Source organism: Osmerus mordax, chromosome 11 (assembly GCF_038355195.1).
Source record: "Osmerus mordax isolate fOsmMor3 chromosome 11, fOsmMor3.pri, whole genome shotgun sequence".
Taxonomy (NCBI): Eukaryota; Metazoa; Chordata; class Actinopteri; order Osmeriformes; family Osmeridae; genus Osmerus; species Osmerus mordax.
This window is the reverse complement of record NC_090060.1, coordinates 10,039,216-10,058,157: the sequence shown is the minus strand read 5'-3', so window position 1 is coordinate 10,058,157 and position 18,942 is coordinate 10,039,216. Positions and strand designations below refer to the sequence as shown.

Below are 18,942 nucleotides of genomic sequence, written 5' to 3'. Positions count from 1 at the left end.
TTTGGCACAGTATGGGTGTGTTTCGGTCTGCTTGTCTTTCTGTCTGTCTGTCTCTCGGTTCAGTGCTTGGTTTTGGGTGTGCATCGAGCTGTAATGTAAAGGTATTGTCTTACACTTTTGTATGACAGAATGTTGTGCACACCTGTTTTGCTAATGCAATGAACTGGTCAGGATAAATGGCATTAGTCGTACAGTTTCACAAAGCACTGATCCCAACCACGTGCTAGCAATGCTGTATACAGTGACCTCACAGGTCTTTCTCCCACCAACCAGAAACTGCTCCATAAGCCACATCCATTGTGCCCTGTGAGAGAACCGTACAGTAGATCTGGAATCAGACACCAGTCTCTCTCAGACACTAACAGACCCCTTTTAAGTGTAGTTGCAATCTGTCAAAAAAAAACACACTTAAGATTGCTTTCCAAAGTTTGAATCTATATGATGGATATCATCTTTCTTGGTTGGTAGATTAGGTGTTAGATTAACTGTGCTGTTACTGACTGTTGGATTTCATTAGTGGTGTGTTTCTGTGTGTGTCTGATACAAGGCCTATGGCATGACAGTGTTGTGTACAATCCAGAACTGTCTAAATGAGTTTGAAGGCCTTTTGAGAATTGACCGTCCACTCAAGACCAGAACCCCTCTCCCTGCCCACATCAGGCAACGTCCCATCCCCCAGCGCTCCCCTGAAGCGGGTGCTGGCCTACACGGGATGCTTCAGCCGCATGGGCACCATCAAGGACATCCACCTGTACCTGTCCCAGAGGCTCCGCATCAAGGAGGAGGACATGAGGCTCTGGCTCTACAACAGTGAGGTAGGTCTGCCCCCACCTCTCTACCACACCTCTCTACCACACCTGATCAGGTGGAGCACAACTCGAGACCTGCTTCTGACTAGCGACATAAACCGCATGCTTGTAGCCTAACTTGCCTGCAACATGGTAAACCACAAATCCTCCCCCCTAGAACTACCTCACCCTTTTGGACGACGAGGACCACACCCTGGAGAGTCTGAAGATAAACGACGAGCAGCACTTGGTTATCGAGGGTACGTCACTAGAAAGGACTGTAGGTTGGCCAGAATTAATTACAACGTTATCCCACTTCATCTTTGTTGAGTCGGTGGAAATAGTATGAAAATCAGCAGGCTTGTACAAAGAAAAAGAACAAAAAAATATATAATTGCAATTAATCACGAAAATCTCAAACTTAGTTTTTCTTCTCTTTGTGCAGTCCGAAACAAAGACATGAGTTGGCCGGAGGAGATGTCCTTTATTGCAAACAGCAGTAAAATGGATAGACACAAAGGTATGGTATTGTCTCAATAAAATGTACCTTTACAAACGTTGTCTTGGATTAGCTCACAGAAATGTTGCACCCTTAAAGCCCCTGTTTTCTCCATTCTAAGTGGTTGAGTCAGGTGTTGGTGAGTGTTATGCCACTGAAGTATAAAACAAGGATTGCGAGTTACTACAATAACACAATCTGACCTAGCACTGTATAACAAGCACCGCAATTATTATAGTGTGTTTGTGTCAGATACACCTTCAGGGTGTATATCTGCCATTTATAGCTTCCATGGTAATTCCCACAGGCACTAAAGTATTGTTTGAAGAGGCCATTACGACGTCTCATTTTGTTAACTGCATCCTTGTTCCTCTATTGATTTAGCATGATTAGGGCACAGACAGCAGACTGGGGCCCAGGTCCAGACAAATTCCATTCATGTCACCTGACCACATGCTAGTGTTTTTCTGCAATATTATAAGGAAAAACTCCTGTCCCTAATTATGACTGTAGATGGGATCCAATATTTACATAATACTAATTATATAATGTATTTTGCCGCCATCCCCCTCCACCTTTCCAGTCCCAACAGAGAAAGGGGCCACAGGCCTCAGTAACCTAGGCAACACATGCTTCATGAACTCCAGTATCCAGTGTGTGAGCAACACCCAGCCTCTCACAGAGTATTTCATATCAGGAAGACACCTCTACGAGCTCAACAGGTGTGTGTGTGTGCGTGTGTCTGCTTCCTGATGTGTTTCTATCTTAGCTGGGCAGGGTTTGGAGACAATGTATCTCGAAACTTCAAGTTCCTCATATCTTTTTAGAACCAATCCTATTGGGATGCGCGGTCACATGGCCAAGTGCTATGGCGACCTGGTGATGGAGCTGTGGAGTGGGACGCAGAAGAATGTTGCTCCTCTCAAACTCAGGGTGGGTACAGAGGCTTTCCATTTCTACTTTAACTTCTCTCTGACATTTTAGTCAATACAGTAGATGGATATTAAAATGTTCGACTGCCACATTAACCTTATTGAAATCGAACCCTAATAATGACGACTGGGGTCTGTGTCCGGTTCATGAACGTGTTTTTGCCTCTTCGTTCCCCTCCCATTAGTGGACGATAGCGAAGTACGCCCCCAGGTTCAACGGCTTCCAGCAGCAGGACTCCCAGGAGCTGCTGGCCTTCCTGCTGGACGGCCTTCACGAGGACCTGAACCGCGTCCACGAGAAGCCCTACGTGGAGCTGAAGGACAGCGACCTGCGGCCTGACTGGGAGGTGGCCTCCGAGGTCAGAGTTCACTCCACTGCCATGTTAATGTTTAAGCTGGACCGCAGATAGGTTCAAGACAGAGTCTGGCATTAACGGTTGCTTGACACCCCCCCCCCCCCCCCCCCCCCCATAAACAGATCAGATATGAACTCTAAACACACAGAAATGATAGGGACCCCCCACCCCCCCCCAAAAAAAAAGAAGAAATCTCTGCATTTACATGACATCATTGGAAACTGCTGTCTCTTTATTGTAAAGTAACAGTGAATGTCAAGAAAATATGCATTCGTCCAGTATTTAATCAGGGCTTCAAAATATAGAATTTTTTTAAGGTTTTCCTTTTCTCAATCAGGGCTAGTTATATTAGCAACATTACAGCCAGTTGTAGTATTCAACTCCGTTCTCCTCTACCCATTGACAGTGTTTGCTGTAATGGCTTAGAATCTCCCATCCTCTCGTGGCCTTTTCAAAAGTCAAAGGACAAGTAGGAAGGTGAACGAGTCGATGAAGCTCTAATAAGCGAGGCACTTCATAACACACTATTGATTGGGAATGTGCATTAAAAGCCCTTAATGGCCAGGTGGACACAGTTGTGCATGTGTGCTCTGTAGGTGAGTGTATCCGAGGGAGTCAGAGAGATGAGCGCTGGTCGTGTTTATTGATCAACACATCTGTGTGTGTGTGTGTGTGTGTGTGTGCGCGTCTGTGCCTGCTACAGGCGTGGGAGAACCACTTGCGCAGGAACAGATCCATCGTCGTCGACCTCTTCCACGGCCAGCTGAAGTCGCAGGTCAAGTGCAAGACGTGCGGCCACATCAGCGCCCGCTTCGACCCCTTCAACTTCCTGTCCCTGCCGCTGCCCATGGACAGCTCCATGCACCTGGAGATCACAGGTGAGGGCCGCACGCATTCCATCACCTCCGACTGCACCTCTGTGTACCAGTGTGCTTTCACTCCTCAGAATATGACTCAGTCCATTCTCAGATATCAGGATTCATTCTGAAACAAGGGTTGTGTCAGTGTTGTACACACAAATGTATGGATTCTTATTGTGTGTGTGTGTGTGTGTGTTTGTGTGTGTGTGTGTTGATAGTCATCAAGCTGGATGGTTCCACTCCGGTGCGGTTCGGCCTGAGGCTCAACATGGATGAGAAATACACGGGTTTGAAGAAGCAGTTGAGTGAGCTGTGCAGCCTGAAGCCTGAGCAGATCCTTCTGGCAGAGGTGCACACTTCCAACATCAAGGTACAGCACAGGGACTGGCAGCACACTGTGGAAATCCACATCATCCTATCCGCCTCTACTTGGTCACTTTTGGGCAAACAACCAAAGCTGCTATGTATAGGTGTGTCTTATCTGCCAATGCAAAATATGTACTCTGTTTTCCATTTCCGTGTGTGCGCGCAGAATTTCCCTCAGGACAACCAGAAGGTGCGTCTGTCAGTGAACGGCTTCCTGTGCGCGTTTGAAATCCCTGTGCCTGGCTCACCCACCTCCCTCACCTCACCCACGCAGACAGGTAGGAGATCTGTCAGACGCTCCCCCTTTCATCCAACGTTAAAGATGAATTCATGGAAGCAGTGCTTGCTCCAAACACTGCACACGCAGAGCAAGCAGCTGCATAAGAGAACAGCGCCTCACCTAGGGCGTTCTGAAAATTGAAGAAAAAACATTTACCAAATTTGACTATTTTTGTATTTATTTATTCGCATTTACAGACATCACCCCCATGGCGAATGGGTCTGCAGTGAACGGGCACCCTGGCAGGCCAGGACTCATCCCCAACGGCATGCCCAGCACGGTGGTGCCCTGCACCAATGAGAAGCCCCTGGCCAACGGGGTGCCCAACGGCCACGTCACACCAGTCCAGGACAGCCCCTTCATCGGCTACATCATCGCCATGCACAGGAAGATGGTGGGTAGTGTTAAAAGTGCTCGATAAGCAGACACTGTGTTGGACAATTGAGATTGGTAGTCTTTACAAAGCAAGATGACCTGGGGACAAATATACTGATCTGCCGAACATTGTGACGTCAAATGGCAATGTATGAGAGAGCAATTTCTTTACAAGCTTTTTTGTGCACGTGTTTGTGTCGGTGTGCGTGTGTGTGTTATTCTCTTGTTTAGATGCGCTCGGAGCTGTACTTCCTCTCATCCCAGAAGAATCGTCCCAGCCTGTTCGGCATGCCTCTGATCGTGCCCTGCACGGTCCACACCAGTAAGAAGGACCTTTACGATGCTGTGTGGATCCAGGTTTCCCGTCTGGCCAGCCCCCTGCCCCCACAGGAGGCCAGCAACCACGCACAGGACTGGTCAGTACAGGCATTCACACATGGAGGAAGACGCATCCTCTCTCTTTCTCCGTCGATCTTTCTCTCTCTGTCTGTGTCACCTCTTCTTTGTCCCGCTCTCATTCACTCACTCACTTACAGGAAACCGTAAACCCTGAGCTCTTAACCTGAATATTGTCTACAAAACTGCTACATTCTTTTGCTTGGTGTATCAGAACTGTTGACATTTCAGCAAAGAAATTACAATTAGCCTTGCCGATCTGAAGGTCACATTGTTGGAATGCTAAATGCTGAGTGGTGTTCTACCTGACCTTACAGTGATGACAGTATGGGCTACCAGTACCCCTTCACGCTGCGGGTGGTGGGCAAGGATGGAAACTCATGTGCCTGGTGCCCCTGGTACAGGTAAAACATCCATTATCTTGTCTCACACACTGTTAACTACACCCTTTATCACACACACACACACACAGCTGGGCCCAGGTCCAGGAATCCCTGAGAGGGTGGGGGTTGGGAGGACATGATCAGGTGTGTGTGAGCGTGTGTGTATGAATGTCACGTCACACACGGGTTTATAAGCTTAGGGACTGATGCCATATCTGCCTGTGTGTTTGTGTGTCCAGGTTCTGCAGGGGCTGCGCAGTGGAGTGCACAGAGGACAGGGCGTCTGTGGGGAACGCCTACATCGCAGTCGACTGGGACCCCACAGCGCTGCACCTCCGCTACCAGACCTCCCAGGAGAGGGTGAGCCACCTCGTCCCTCATTGCCCGTGTTGCTGAAAGCGAATCGTTTTACATACCGTTTCTGTTCATCTACTGCCTCTGTCACCTCTGTGAATTAGGACCGCAGTTGGCTCTTGATGATCCAAATGGAACTGTGTTCAAGTTTGTGCCTCCTTGGCAATTTGATCTCCACCCAACACCACCTGGTACCTACACTGGAACATGCAGCTAATTGTTATTGGGCCTGACTGCCAGCGTCAGGGCTTATAACCTATAAAGCCTCAAGGACAGAGAAAGGGCAGTGGGTTTCTGGACTGGAACATGGCCAGTGGCTTTTTATCAGGGTCCCTGCGATATTCATGTCAGATAAGAGTGTTTCCCTGACCCTGGGTGTTATGTCATCCCCAAAGAACAAGACGCCGACAGCTGTGTTAATGATCAAACCGCTGCTCTGTTGACCTCCAACAGAGGAAAAAGGGTTTGAACAGTAAACCATGGATGAGCAGTCATTTGGAGTTTGCATTGGAGTTGACAAGCAGGGCTCTACGCGAATATTTTTTTGAAGGAGCACATGTGCCCCCAAGTGAAAAGGTTTAGGGGCACAGTCAGTTTCTGTTTTTAACATTGCATCTTTATTAGACTATTGAATGAATTACTAAAAATGACCGGAAACAGGATTGGTTACTTATTTATTCATTACATATTACTTTTTTGTATTTTTTGTAAAATTATTTCAAACTGACTGGCTTGGCCAAGCTTTGTAGCGTGGGTGTCATGATCTTTTGATCACATGATCACATTTAGAGGCATCAAACTTTTCCAGGGAGGGCCCCACTGTACTGATCCAAATGAGGTCCTTGGTGGTGGATAGGTTCAAACCTTGTTTTTACAGTCAGTGGTTTAAACTACTCGTAAATGGGAAATGTCGTTTTTATGTCAGTTGGGGGGTTAATTATGTTCACGGAAGCATTGTTTAAGTTTCTATTGTTGAACTCGTGTTTATTTTGATATGTGTAGTGTTGGATCTTAGTTTGATTGTTCACACTGAGGGTGAAGGTTAGCTAGCTAGGTTGCTAGCCAGGCAGTTACAGCGCAGGACAGATGCAGTAGGTTATCACAGGACGCAGCCTATGAGGTTTATCAAGGTCGCGATTATAGTTGCAATCTCAGAAAAAAGGAATAAACGTTTCCCGTTGCAAATAATGGTTTTAGTATTTTCGGGTTCCACCATCTCTTTTCAGGTAACTGACAGCTTCAGTAGGTTAAAACCGTAGACTGTATGTCCATGATTAAAACTCGCTCGCACCCGTGCGCCCAATACTTTTCCACGCTCGAACAAATTTTTTTGTACTCGCATATGGGTCAAGGTCATTTTTTAGAACTGCTGTGACTACATTTAAGTGTTAATTATTCATTTACTGTATATCTTAACATTGCACATTATGACTGTTGAATGTTAACTTAGCTGTGATAAGAGACACCTGATAATCAGTGTGTGAAAGGCAGACGAGCATAGTATTGGACCCTGTGTCACTGCAGATGAAGTTAGCATTACACACATCCACATCCATTCTGATTCCCATGTCCTGTCCAAAATTAAGGATATCATATAATAATTTAAATTATATCCACAGTAAGTTTTATTTCTATTATTGTTATGGTGGTGGTGACAATGCTGTGATTCAAGATGGCACTGTTCAAATTGGGGGGGTAACACTCCTTAAAAAAGCCTTTGTTTTTCTGATGTGGCTACGTGTGTGTGAGTGGTCTGTCTCTGTGTAGTTGTCCTGTCTGACGTGTCCACCTCCCTCTGTAGATAGTGGAGGAGCACAGCAGTGTCTGACGTGTCCACCTCCCTCTGTAGATAGTGGAGGAGCACAGCAGTGTCTGACGTGTCCACCTCCCTCTGTAGATAGTGGAGGAGCACAGCAGTGTCTGACGTGTCCACCTCCCTCTCTAGATAGTGGAGGAGCACAGCAGTGTCTGACGTGTCCACCTCCCTCTGTAGATAGTGGAGGAGCACAGCAGTGTCTGACGTGTCCACCTCCCTCTCTAGATAGTGGAGGAGCACAGCAGTGTCTGACGTGTCCACCTCCCTCTCTAGATAGTGGAGGAGCACAGCAGTGTCTGACGTGTCCACCTTCCTCTCTAGATAGTGGAGGAGCACAGCAGTGTCTGACGTGTCCACCTCCCTCTCTAGATAGTGGAGGAGCACAGCAGCGTCTGACGTGTCCACCTCCCTCTCTAGATAGTGGAGGAGCACAGCAGTGTCTGACGTGTCCACCTCCCTCTCTAGATAGTGGAGGAGCACAGCAGTGTCTGACGTGTCCACCTCCCTCTCTAGATAGTGGAGGAGCACAGCAGCGTCTGACGTGTCCACCTCCCTCTCTAGATAGTGGAGGAGCACAGCAGTGTCTGACGTGTCCACCTCCCTCTCTAGATAGTGGAGGAGCACAGCAGTGTCTGACGTGTCCACCTCCCTCTCTAGATAGTGGAGGAGCACAGCAGTGTCTGACGTGTCCACCTTCCTCTCTAGATAGTGGAGGAGCACAGCAGTGTCTGACGTGTCCACCTCCCTCTCTAGATAGTGGAAGAGAACAGCAGCGTGGAGCAGAGCCGGAGGGCCCAGGCGGAGCCCATCAGCCTGGACAGCTGTCTGAAGGCCTTCACCAGCGAGGAGGAGCTGGGCGAGGACGAGCTCTACTTCTGCTCCAAGTGTCAGTCCCACAGCCTGGCCACCAAGAAGCTGGACCTGTGGAGACTGCCACCCGTCCTGGTAAGACTCCCGGGGAACGGAACACCATCAACTGCCGGCATGCTCAGACAATCTTCTTCTCATAGATGCACGCTTTAATACGTGTCAGCGCTATGTTTTGGGGAAGATGATTAGTCCATTTTGGCATTGAAAAAAGGTATTCAAGTAGCCTTCCGTATCTTGGGCTTTCGCCTCACAGATTGTCCACCTGAAGCGCTTCCAGTTTGTAAACGGGCGTTGGATCAAATCCCAGAAGATCGTTAAGTTCCCCCGGGAGAATTTCGACCCCAGTGCCTTCCTGGCTCCCAGGGAGGTGGAGCACAGTCTGCACTCCCACAGCGAGGGGGAGGGCTTTCTGAGGACGGGGGGTGGAGACAACATCTCTTCTATCTCTGCCCCGGCTGGACTCTCCAGCGCTTTCAAAGGTCCGCACCGCAGTGACATAGTGGTTCAAGCAACCTTACTTCTTTTCAACATTTTGTTATCTCATGAAGTCTATATCTTTATTTGGAAGGAAGTCCTAATATTATTTATGCTTGGCAGCATATTAAATATGAGTTAATAATGATGATAGCACATTTAGATGTTAAACTATAAAGTTCTCGTGTGAACATGTCGCTGTGGGTTTCCTGTTGTCAAAGTAAAGTTGAGTTCAGCTGTCTCTGAGAGAGTACACCACAGTAGCTTCCCCCAAAGGTGGAATGGTAATGTACCATTAGTGCTCATTGCACCCCAGACTAGGGTTTGGGTTAGGCATCTAACCATTTGTACACACAGCACACCACATGGCCCAGTTTTAACAGGAAGTGTGTTTGACTCATGGTCCCCCTTTTTAAGCGTGCTCTACTTTTGTGGTTGATCCCTGCAGCCTCCCCAGCTTCCGGCAGGAAGTCTGCCCCCCCACTCAGCCGACACGGCAGCCCCGCCAGCAGTCCCAAGAGTGGCGGAGGGGGGCGGCGACAGGCCCGTCTCCGCCTTCCCCAGCTGGGAAGCCGCCTTCGCCTCTCTAACAGCAAGGAGAACCTGGAGGGAAGCACAAAAGACAGGGGCGCCAACACCGACGCCGAGCCCAAGGAAGTGCCGCTGCAGGCCAACACGGAGGCCACGGGGGCAGAGGCCTCAGGCACAGGCATCAGCGCAGGCGAAGTTGCCCCTAACCCCCTGGAGTCGTCCATGGCAAGCGAGGCGTCCAGCAGCCACTGTGATGTCATTTTGATGAATGGCGAGAGCGTCCAAAGCAACGGTACAGAGGGCAGCACAGACCCTGGCTCGGACTTCGACACCTCCCAGCTGCACCAAACAGAGAACATCTGTCTGGAGCCCATGTACAATTTATATGCAATCTCAGTAAGTGAATTACTCATTATACAACAACTGCCTATACTGAGGTATAGAAAATGTATGGAAAATGTAGCATCTTTTATTAGTGTATTTATGTACCTTCTCTCTCTATAAAATAATGTTTCTTTCTCTCAGTGTCATTCAGGAATCATGGGAGGAGGCCACTATGTGACCTATGCCAAAAACCCCAATGATAAATGGTACTGTTACAATGACAGCAGCTGTAAGGTAAGAAAGCCTTTTCCCTTCCCTTGTCCCTGCACAGTTTAACCGTCAATGTACACAAGCAGTTTGGTCAGTCAGATTTGGCTCAAATTCTTAATTGACAATCAAAATAGTGGGCTGAAAGAGTCAATGTTAACAAAGGGTGTTATTTCAGCTCAAGCAGACAATCAACTGCACTGTATCCTTTCAGAAAAGGCTCACTTAACTAACCCTAATCCTTAGAACTTATTCTTGTATGTAGAAGCTTTTATTCTTTTAATTATGTTTTCTGCGTTTTTAGGAAGTGCATTCTGAGGAGATTGACACAGACTCAGCGTACATTCTCTTCTATGAGCAGCAAGGAGTGGACTACTCACAGTTCCTTCCAAAAACTGACGGTAAAAAGATGGCCGACACCAGTAGCATGGACGAAGACTTTGAGTCTGACTACAAGAAATACTGCGTCCTCCAGTGATCATATTGTCTTCCATCGCTAGACTCAACCTACACTTGTCCTTCGGGACTAACAGATGCAGCTGGGTAGGGACAAAGACTATTTTTCATCTAGTGGATGCCAGGAAGCACAAAATGGCGGCATTTTGCAGTCATCACAAACTGACCCATAAGGATGTCTTATGACGACATATTGAATAACGGTACCCTATTTGTGACGGGGTGCGTTCCAGCACTTTCTCCATATAGAGACATTGAACAAGAAAACATCGGGCAAGTGTCAGTGTTGCCAAGGGAACAAAATAGCCCCAATTAAAAAGCACTAAATTGGCACACTGCAGTGCACATCAAGCCCAGTGAAATGACTCCCCTTCGCATCACACAAGAGTGTAGCCCATGCCATTGAACAACTGTATCATCATCAACAACAAAGAAATACACACAACATTGGAATGTGTATTGGAGGTTTGCACATGAACTGAAACTGCTTCCCCTGTTGTGCGTTTATCGCAAGCCAAAGTCCCAGTGGGGTGAGCTGAAACTCTTCTTGCAGCTGTAAGTGTCTACTCTCCATAGTCATCTTTCAGACCATTTATTTCAGTATTTGAGGATGTGTTGAACACCTGTTTTGGACTATTGACAGTCATTGACAAATTAAATTCAAATATTTAGCACCCCTTCTCTCCACAGCTCTCAAGTGGTGTCAGTAGATAAAACCTTCATGCTACCTCACCATAGTTTGCATTTGTGACAGTATTAAAAGTTCCTCTGAGGTACATTCACACTTTAAGTTTTCCTTTTATGAACAACTCAATATTTCTGAGAACATTGGCTTTCAATTTGGCTTTTTCCTCCCCAAAAATTAAGAAACAACCACCAATCCAAAATAAAATGAAAGAAAGAACCACCACACCTGGAAGGTTATTTGTGCAATGTTGATTAACGTAGTTAATGGGTTTGGGTCCAATTCAGTTTCAGTGGAGTGATTCCAGGATGACATGAATTGATAAAGCACTGAAGTCTATTGTTGAATAAAAAAAATCACTTTCTGAATGAATACATAATCAAACCCCACCCATTTCATTTTAGGCTTTTTCATCTTTGTTGATTTTAGCTTCGAACTCTTAAACTTGAGTGTAAATCTGAGTTATGTTCAGGACAGGTGCCATAGATCATGATTCTAAGAGATGCTTTAAGTATATGGTATTTGCATATATATTTTTTTTAATTTATTTTTATTTGTATCCAAATACTTATTTTATAGTAATTGAATTTGTATTGTTGGTGTTTTAAGCACACTTGCTTTATTAGGGGTATTCCAATCACTACTGTTTCTATGATACAGATACAGTTTGATACTGTAATTAATAGGGCTGCCTTTTAAGTCTTTATGCTAATGCTAAGCCCAGTGCCCAAAGGCTGTCATGTTACTATCATTTGCATGATGTATTTGCTGCTAGTTGAAAAAAAATCTGTGTCTCCTTCAAACCAGTGTCACATGAATAACGTTTCTGCATCTCTACTGTAGTCTGCTGCCACTGCCAGCTAGAGAAGCTAAAGCACTGGGTGCATCATGACACGGCATGTCATGTCACTTACCTTTCATCAGATGTTTCATCATGATGAGTCTATGACAGTTCAATCGAGACAAATATATCAACTATAGCTACTTGTTGATGACTGTAGCCAAGCCAACAGCCAAATGCATTTAAAATATGTCTGCGTCTCTGATGTCATGTTGTATTCCATGTTGAGTTGGAAGAGACTTCCATGGTCAAGCCAAAGTCCTTCACAGATTGTACTAGCCAACACAAGGCCCCACAAGCAGATGGCATGTGAAACTTGGGGGGACAGTAAGATGAAACATTAAGAATTGGTAGAAATGTCTTACATTGAGGCAACATGAGTCCCTATTTCACATGACTGCAAATCATATGTATTCTGAATAATGTATTTGTATATGAATGTTGTTAGTGGAAAACTTGTCAACTCACGCTGCTTGTTCATTTGACAGTACTCAGTGGAGACTGTGAATTGGAAATGCACGTATATATATATATTATTTTATTTTTATTTTACTCTGAACTCTTCAGTCAGTCGCAGATTTGTACGTCTGGTTTGTAGGAGCATTTGCAAAAAGCTCTTCTGTGGAGCTGCATCTTAAATCACCACTGTGAACTGATTTTGTTTATTTGAAAAATGATGAACCGTTAACAGTTCTCAGTATTTATTGTTGCTGTTCAACAAATTGCATTGCTTTGCTTGCTTTTAGCTGTCAAAATCATTCAGAGAATTTTAAGCAAATACACCTTCTAACCTCCTTTTTGAACTATTTCGTTTTTTTAGCTGCTGAATCTTGGGGTGCTGTCATCATGGATGTATAAGATAAATGTCTGTCATTGAAGTAAATTTTTATTTTTCTTTGTCAGAAAATGATGTCCGTAAAACAAATGTAAGCATATTGAGCCGTGTGTGTGTGTGTGTGGTCACCCTAGTAAAATGTTTGTCCCCAATTGATCAATGATGTCAAATGAATGTTATAGAGAGAGTGTCAAGGCCTGGCTTATTTGTGCAAACTGATGAGTACTATAAAACTCTTCTCCAATTAAATCAACACTTTTTTAAATATTCTTTTCACTTTGTTTTTAACATTCAATAACTGGTGACTGGCTCGTGTTGTAGATGAGGTTTTACACTTATTTTGTGTGACAAGATCAAGATGGCATATTCTGCTTTTTTTTGTTCTATCTTGCACAAAGCTTAGTCTTTTTAATAAAAGTGGCTGCAGTCAGTTGCCAGTGTTGGAATTGGAGTAATTAAATGTCCAATTCAAGTGATTGGGATTTAAATTGAAAAGACCCCTTTCTCTATTTTAGAGACCCCCTCCCTCCAGATTGCAATGTATAGCTTTGGCATGTAGTGCAATCTACTACTGAACTTGTACTTATCCTCATCCTTTGTCTAATATTTGTTGTGTTATGTTAATTTCAGTGGATCGTCAAGAGAGATGTTAATTTAATGAACTTTATTTTGTTGAGAGTAAATATGACATTGCACTGACATTGAAAATGTACATATGTGTTTTGTAAATAAGCCAATAATACTGTATGTATTTGAATATGAACTGTAAAAAATTACTGTAGTTGTATATGGAGTGATAATGTTGATCTGTAACAAATATTCAAGCAACAAATTAAATTCTGCAGATGCAATTCAATCGTTTGTTGTGTATATTTTGTTCATTCCTATGCATGTTGCGGGCATGCATGTGTGTTTGCATCTTTAGTAGAGTCACAGACCAGAGCAGGCCTGTGACTGTGAGAGGAAACCACAGCTCCGTCTACAGCGGGGGTCTCTGCAGACCAGCCTGCTTCTGCAGTGGAACTGGAACTGCAACTTGTCACGCCAACCTCTTCCATGAAACAATGACATTTACTGCACAACTACCCTGGTTACAAGAGGGGGCTTTCCTAAGAAGTTACTCCAGCTACGATTTTCACTATCAAGTCAGATTATGGACATTTCTGTCTTATCCACACACTCTCACTCAATGTTGTTTTCATCTAAACAGTGTTCACAGGTATAAGAAATAATAGCTACAGCCTTTAAAAGTAGTCAATCAAAGTGAATGTAAGAACCTAAACCATAGAGTCAATCTTGTTGGCTAGTTAAGTATGGAAGACAACACAGCACTCAGGTAGTGTGTTTATTTGCCAATTTGAGCATTTCTGTCAATGAGAACCACTAGACGCTACTGTTCCTTTCCCCCACCCTTTGTGGTTGAAAGCTCCTCCTACGACAACAATAGGAGCGTTCATTTTTCTTTTTTTCTTCATCCTCTCACATTTGCGTTCTCATAAATAAGTTCTATCTTCTCATGCTACCGTGGGGTTAGAGTGCAGGAGCCTATATTCAATAGTACAAACTGGTTCATTATATTTAGGTTTAAAGGCTGTGACTATCGTGGATTGTAGATGACTCTTTCATTTGAATTGTTGCTGTTTTTTGCATGTGGACAGGTGGTGCCCCTACAAAAGTAAGACGTTTTGTCTAAATGTTGTTCTTTCTTGTCTTAGACTCCCTTGATCTTATTACATGATGTGAGACTTACCGTATTTTCAAAGTTTTTCGGGCGGTTGTCAATTTGTCATTAGACAAATAGAGAAATTGAACAGAAATATGAACTGAGTTTAAAGATTTTTGATGGATTTTGATTGTGATGTGTACTGATGACCATACATTTTGTTTATATTCTTTATTTTCTTTGTTTTGTTTCACAGACAGACAAGAGTCCACAGACCCTAAATTTTGTTGCAGTGCAGATCACACATGATTAACACACCTGGATGAGTCAGGACAATGCCTGAATGAGCCATTCTAACAACTGTACGAGCCCGACTTCAAGTGAGTTACTTTCGCTGAGTCAGTGACCATTGCTCCTACCCTTGATAGAGTTTGACCTTATTAACCCTTGTGCTGCCTTCAGGTCACATGACCCAAAGGTTCATAACGAACCATCATTGTGTTTACCCAATTTTACCCAATACAAAAACTAATAAAAATAATTTTCTTTTAACCCTTGCAATGTGGCCCCCCCACATTGCAAAGGTTAAAAGAAAATTGTCTGAGACAGCGCAACGCTTAAAAGAAAATGCTTCACTTTGTTTTTGTATGAGGTAAATTTGTCGCAATACGACGGGTGGTCACAATGACTGATGGGTCAGAATGACCCGAAGATAACACAAGGGTTAAGACCGTTATAATGGTTTTTGTGATAATTTCATATGAACACTGACAGCTGCGTCCGTTCCTTCAGATATGGAGACCTTGGGCATCACACACTACATCCTCATCGGTGTCTCCACCATTACCATCCTTGCTCTCATTGTACTGGGGAGTCTGTGGTTCAGAAAGTAAGATAGACATAGATAGAACCTTTGCTTCCTAAGGGGAAATTGTAAAAGAGTAATACAACTCTGAAGGTGTTTCTTTTCTGTGGTAATTTATGGTTAATATTTTCATAAGTATTTAAGTTGGAGATGGTACAGTCCTTCTGGAAAATGTCCTATTCAAACTTTTATTTGGTACACGAAAGACCTAGTATACATGTTAGCCAAATTACTTGGTCCATATCTCCATTGTCAGGTATCGCTCCTTGGTTCAGATCATTCGGGATTTACGGGGTGCCAGGTCAGTGGTAAACATCCCCCACCACGACTCTCCTGTCCTCTCACCCAGCACTCTGTCGCCCACGTCCTTCGAGGAGAGCCAGGGAAAGGGAAACTCAGAGCAGACACCACTGCAGAGAAACAAGAATAGGTCTGTCTCAAGACTGCCATGGAGGCAAGTGCAACAGGTATGGCTGCAACACTAAACATTTGAACATGCCACTGGAACAACAAAATGTGTGGTTTTACCTCACCTTTATTCTTGTCAGGACTGGGAAATCCTTTATGTGGTTGAAAATGTAGTAATACTTTATTGGGACAGTGTATTCAGTGCTCACTTGGATACAGTGAAATATTTGTATTTCCAGTCCACTATACTGTTACATATCATATCAACAAAGAGAAAGCAGAGAGAATCTCAGAACAAAAGTGAAGATAATATAAAAATAGATGTTAGAGCTTGTGTGTTAACAGAACAAAGAATAATTATTGTCATCAGGATTTTAAGATTTTGCTCATCCTTTTAAAGGGGAAATAAAGTAGTATGTTACGGTGAAGTGTATCAAAGAACCTTTAACTCTTTATGGGTCAGTAAGCAGCCTAAGATCTTGGTAGGAGCCTTATTGGCCATTTTATGTCTGGAATGAGAATAGAGAGAGATACTGTGCTATTTTAATTAAATGCATTTGTGATGGATTTTCATTTAATGCAAAGCACTTTGGTGATTCTGTTCAATTGTGCTATATAAATAAACATATTTACAGTATTATATTGGATACACCTTAAGTGTCTGCTTTGACCCAAATCTGGTTCTAACTATTCCAGAGTCCGAGGTTTAACAAGTCAGACTTGAGCTTGCTGCAGCTTTTAAAGGCAGGCAAGGAGGGCGTGTTCTACAAGGCCAAGATGAACCGTGGAACCTGCAAAGGGCACGCCATGTTTACCTGCAAGATTGCCAAAGAGGGTATATAACCAACTTAGAACTTAGACACAAACAGTAATACATGATAATAATGATAATAATATGTACAACTGTCGATTACTGAAACAGCTTAAAAATAACTTGAATTGCTCATTCTGATGTCAAAGCCTCAAGTCTGGTTTAGGGCTAATGTTGCTTGGTCTAGTTTGACACATGTAATACCCATTGTGTTTACAAGGTGTAACCCCTAAGCGCGTGGAAATGGAAGTGACGATCATGAGGAAACTGGTGCACCACAAGAATGTCCTCCAACTGCTCGACTGGAACTCCACCGAGGGTGAGAAAGATGAAACATCTTTTACTTTGCATGTCAGAGTTCTCTCTGCACTTATGAAGATGGCTGACACTACATCATAGAATTTCTTCTATTCAAAAACCATCTTAATCTTGATTGTTTATCTCTTCAGAATGTGTGTGTGTCATGGTTTTGTCATGTTATTCCAGAGCCCTATGTGTTGATCATGGAGTATGTGAGCTATGGGACCCTGCGTAGCTTCTTGCAGACCCACAAAGAGAGACTGAACTCTGACCCCGAGCTGCAGAGCCTACTCACCATCACCTCCTATCACATTGCGTTAGCCATGGAGCACCTACGCTCCAAAATGGTACCCCAGTTATACCCTCCACACTCAGGCAAACACACTTATTTCTCACAATACCTATCTGCCATCTAGGACAAGCACTCTCAAAGGGAGGTCCATGCAGTCATACAGTTCCACAGATATAAGGAAAGAAAGATTAAGTATGTGTTCCAGGTGGTGCACTGTGACCTGGCCCTGAGAAACATCATGGTGGGCAGGTTCCCCTGGGAGGTGAAGGTGGCTGAGTTCGGCCTGGCCAGAGACCTGACCCGTATGAGGAGCCGACACAGCAGCCACGGGAAAACCTCACGGGTCAGAGAATGTGTCACATATCCATATAGTACTCTATATGACATAATGCTATATGATGACCTCTGTTTGTTCAATCTGTTCACATTTTATCCAGTTTAACAGGTGTACTATATTTATGGTTCTGACTCCAGAACTGTTTCCATATGATATCTATTGTTCTGACTGACTTTACCATATCTGTGTAGGTGCGTGTACCCTTGCGCTGGTACCCCCCTGAGTACTTTCGAAACCATTACTATAGCTTCAAGGGGGACGTGTGGGCCTTTGGCATAGTGATGTGGGAGATGCAGACATTTGGTGAGTTTATAACATTGGCTGCAAATTGGCCACCACCATTTTTGAACAAATTACAAACTAAGATGAAATAATTACATTTTCGTCATATCCTGTGATCTTTAGGCACCTTGCCCTACCCAAATCTGGAGAGTTCAGAGTCGGTGGTGTATTACATATGTGCAGGACACAAGAACACACAGCCTGATGGCTGTAGGCCAGAAATGTGAGTGCCATGAACAGGCTGGAGAAGCACCAACCACTAAACAAACAGTAAACCATGCTAAGGTTGGTTTTCTGTTCAGTGATAGAATGTGCTATAAAGTAGACACACAGCTAATTATCAGGTGATATACTTACTACAATGTTTTTGCTAGTATATACATTTGTTAATAAGGGGATGTTAAGGCTGATAATTTCTCCCACATGGTTATCCTGGTATTGTAACCCTCTAATGAAAATACTCCAGACTCCAGATAATGCATGACTGTTGGTTGGAACCCTACACATCCAGACCCTCCTTCACAGACATTGTTAGAATCCTGGAGGACATTATTGACAATGATTCAGTAAGCATCCTTCCATCTCTCTGTACTGCACAATTACTTGGAGAATACTGGTATTCTATAGGCAAATAACAAAATATTGACAAGGAATAATCTCCGTTTTATGACACCCTGTCCCACCCTGGTGTAGGCACCGTTTAAATGTCCCTCTTCATTGCAGGATTACGTGGATGTAGAGAACCCAATACTTTCGTCGGCGACAGAGACTGACAACCACCAATGTGTGTTGCTGGAATTGAATGAAGCAATTGTTTAACTAAAGGAAACCTTGTCAGAGAGCAGTCAGTAGGCTAAATTGATATGATGTCTGTCAAAGGCTGTTAAAGAAAATGCTATTTGGATGTAAACTTTGATTGCCTGCAACTAGAAATGGTGCCATTGTCTCCTGTATTTGAGGAATTGCGGTTGGTCTATAGGAAGAAAATTGAAATGACAATGACAGCAGTGTAAACTCCTAACAATATTATTGAGAAACATCCTATCTGAAAATAAATACAGGAAATATTTCACGACCGAAAGCTTATATATAATGTGTAAAAAAATGTTGGCTTGTTTATTTAATTAAATAAATGTACTTAATGCATTCATTTTGAAATATTTAAATGTATTGTTCACGATCTTAACAATAGTTTTGTGTAGCGCGTAGTATTTAGGTCGTAAAATAAATGATTAAAATGAGTCTACTTTAGTAATTGTATCTGCAGATCTGTCAAGTTCAAATTCCAAGTATATT

The 18,942-nt window shown here is 43.8% G+C and overlaps 2 protein-coding genes across 4 annotated transcripts in view; both read left to right on the top strand.

The window, feature by feature from the left end:
* usp32 (ubiquitin specific peptidase 32) overlaps positions 1-13,536 on the top strand; it is a 36,485-nt gene extending 22,949 nt beyond the window's left edge. Inside the window, exons 17-34 of one of the 2 annotated variants that reach the window (XM_067246439.1) lie at positions 661-815; positions 967-1,048; positions 1,234-1,308; positions 1,871-2,009; positions 2,115-2,220; positions 2,405-2,578; positions 3,279-3,453; positions 3,654-3,805; positions 3,968-4,079; positions 4,279-4,475; positions 4,688-4,872; positions 5,170-5,256; positions 5,475-5,595; positions 8,159-8,350; positions 8,529-8,754; positions 9,198-9,676; positions 9,806-9,898; positions 10,233-13,536. In XM_067246439.1, coding sequence (XP_067102540.1) covers positions 661-815; positions 967-1,048; positions 1,234-1,308; positions 1,871-2,009; positions 2,115-2,220; positions 2,405-2,578; positions 3,279-3,453; positions 3,654-3,805; positions 3,968-4,079; positions 4,279-4,475; positions 4,688-4,872; positions 5,170-5,256; positions 5,475-5,595; positions 8,159-8,350; positions 8,529-8,754; positions 9,198-9,676; positions 9,806-9,898; positions 10,233-10,349 — 2,867 coding nt within the window. In that variant the 3' untranslated portion in view covers positions 10,350-13,536. Of the gene's footprint in view, positions 1-660; positions 816-966; positions 1,049-1,233; positions 1,309-1,870; positions 2,010-2,114; positions 2,221-2,404; positions 2,579-3,278; positions 3,454-3,653; positions 3,806-3,967; positions 4,080-4,278; positions 4,476-4,687; positions 4,873-5,169; positions 5,257-5,474; positions 5,596-8,158; positions 8,351-8,528; positions 8,755-9,197; positions 9,677-9,805; positions 9,899-10,175 lie in introns of both variants that reach the window. The other variant, XM_067246438.1, reaches the window with a different exon arrangement.
* Positions 13,537-14,217: 681 nt separating this feature from the next.
* On the top strand, positions 14,218-18,872 carry si:ch211-167j9.5 (fibroblast growth factor receptor homolog 1). 2 transcript variants are annotated; one of them, XR_010877781.1, is made up of 12 exons: positions 14,218-14,363; positions 14,608-14,731; positions 15,144-15,240; positions 15,473-15,683; positions 16,321-16,459; positions 16,656-16,754; positions 16,922-17,082; positions 17,233-17,370; positions 17,556-17,667; positions 17,770-17,931; positions 18,113-18,212; positions 18,370-18,407. XR_010877781.1 is itself a non-coding variant. In XM_067246339.1 (12 exons), exons 2-12 carry the CDS (start codon positions 14,695-14,697, stop codon positions 18,463-18,465), a joined length of 1,290 nt encoding a protein of 429 aa, XP_067102440.1. In that variant the 5' UTR covers positions 14,218-14,363; positions 14,608-14,694; the 3' UTR covers positions 18,466-18,872. The 2 variants fall into 2 exon arrangements, 1 of the variants encoding a protein (XP_067102440.1); XM_067246339.1 differs by having other exon boundaries at positions 17,770-17,869; positions 18,370-18,872.
* Positions 18,873-18,942: the final 70 nt, after the last annotated feature.

Bases quoted from the DNA above. Each gene is read 5' to 3' on its own strand.
- si:ch211-167j9.5 (XM_067246339.1), top strand. From the start codon at position 14,695: ATGAGCCATTCTAACAACTGTACGAGCCCGACTTCAA. The intron at 15,241-15,472 runs GTAAGATAGACA...CTCCATTGTCAG, and splicing joins GGGAGTCTGTGGTTCAGAAA to GTATCGCTCCTTGGTTCAGA. The intron at 17,083-17,232 runs GTACCCCAGTTA...TATGTGTTCCAG, and splicing joins AGCACCTACGCTCCAAAATG to GTGGTGCACTGTGACCTGGC.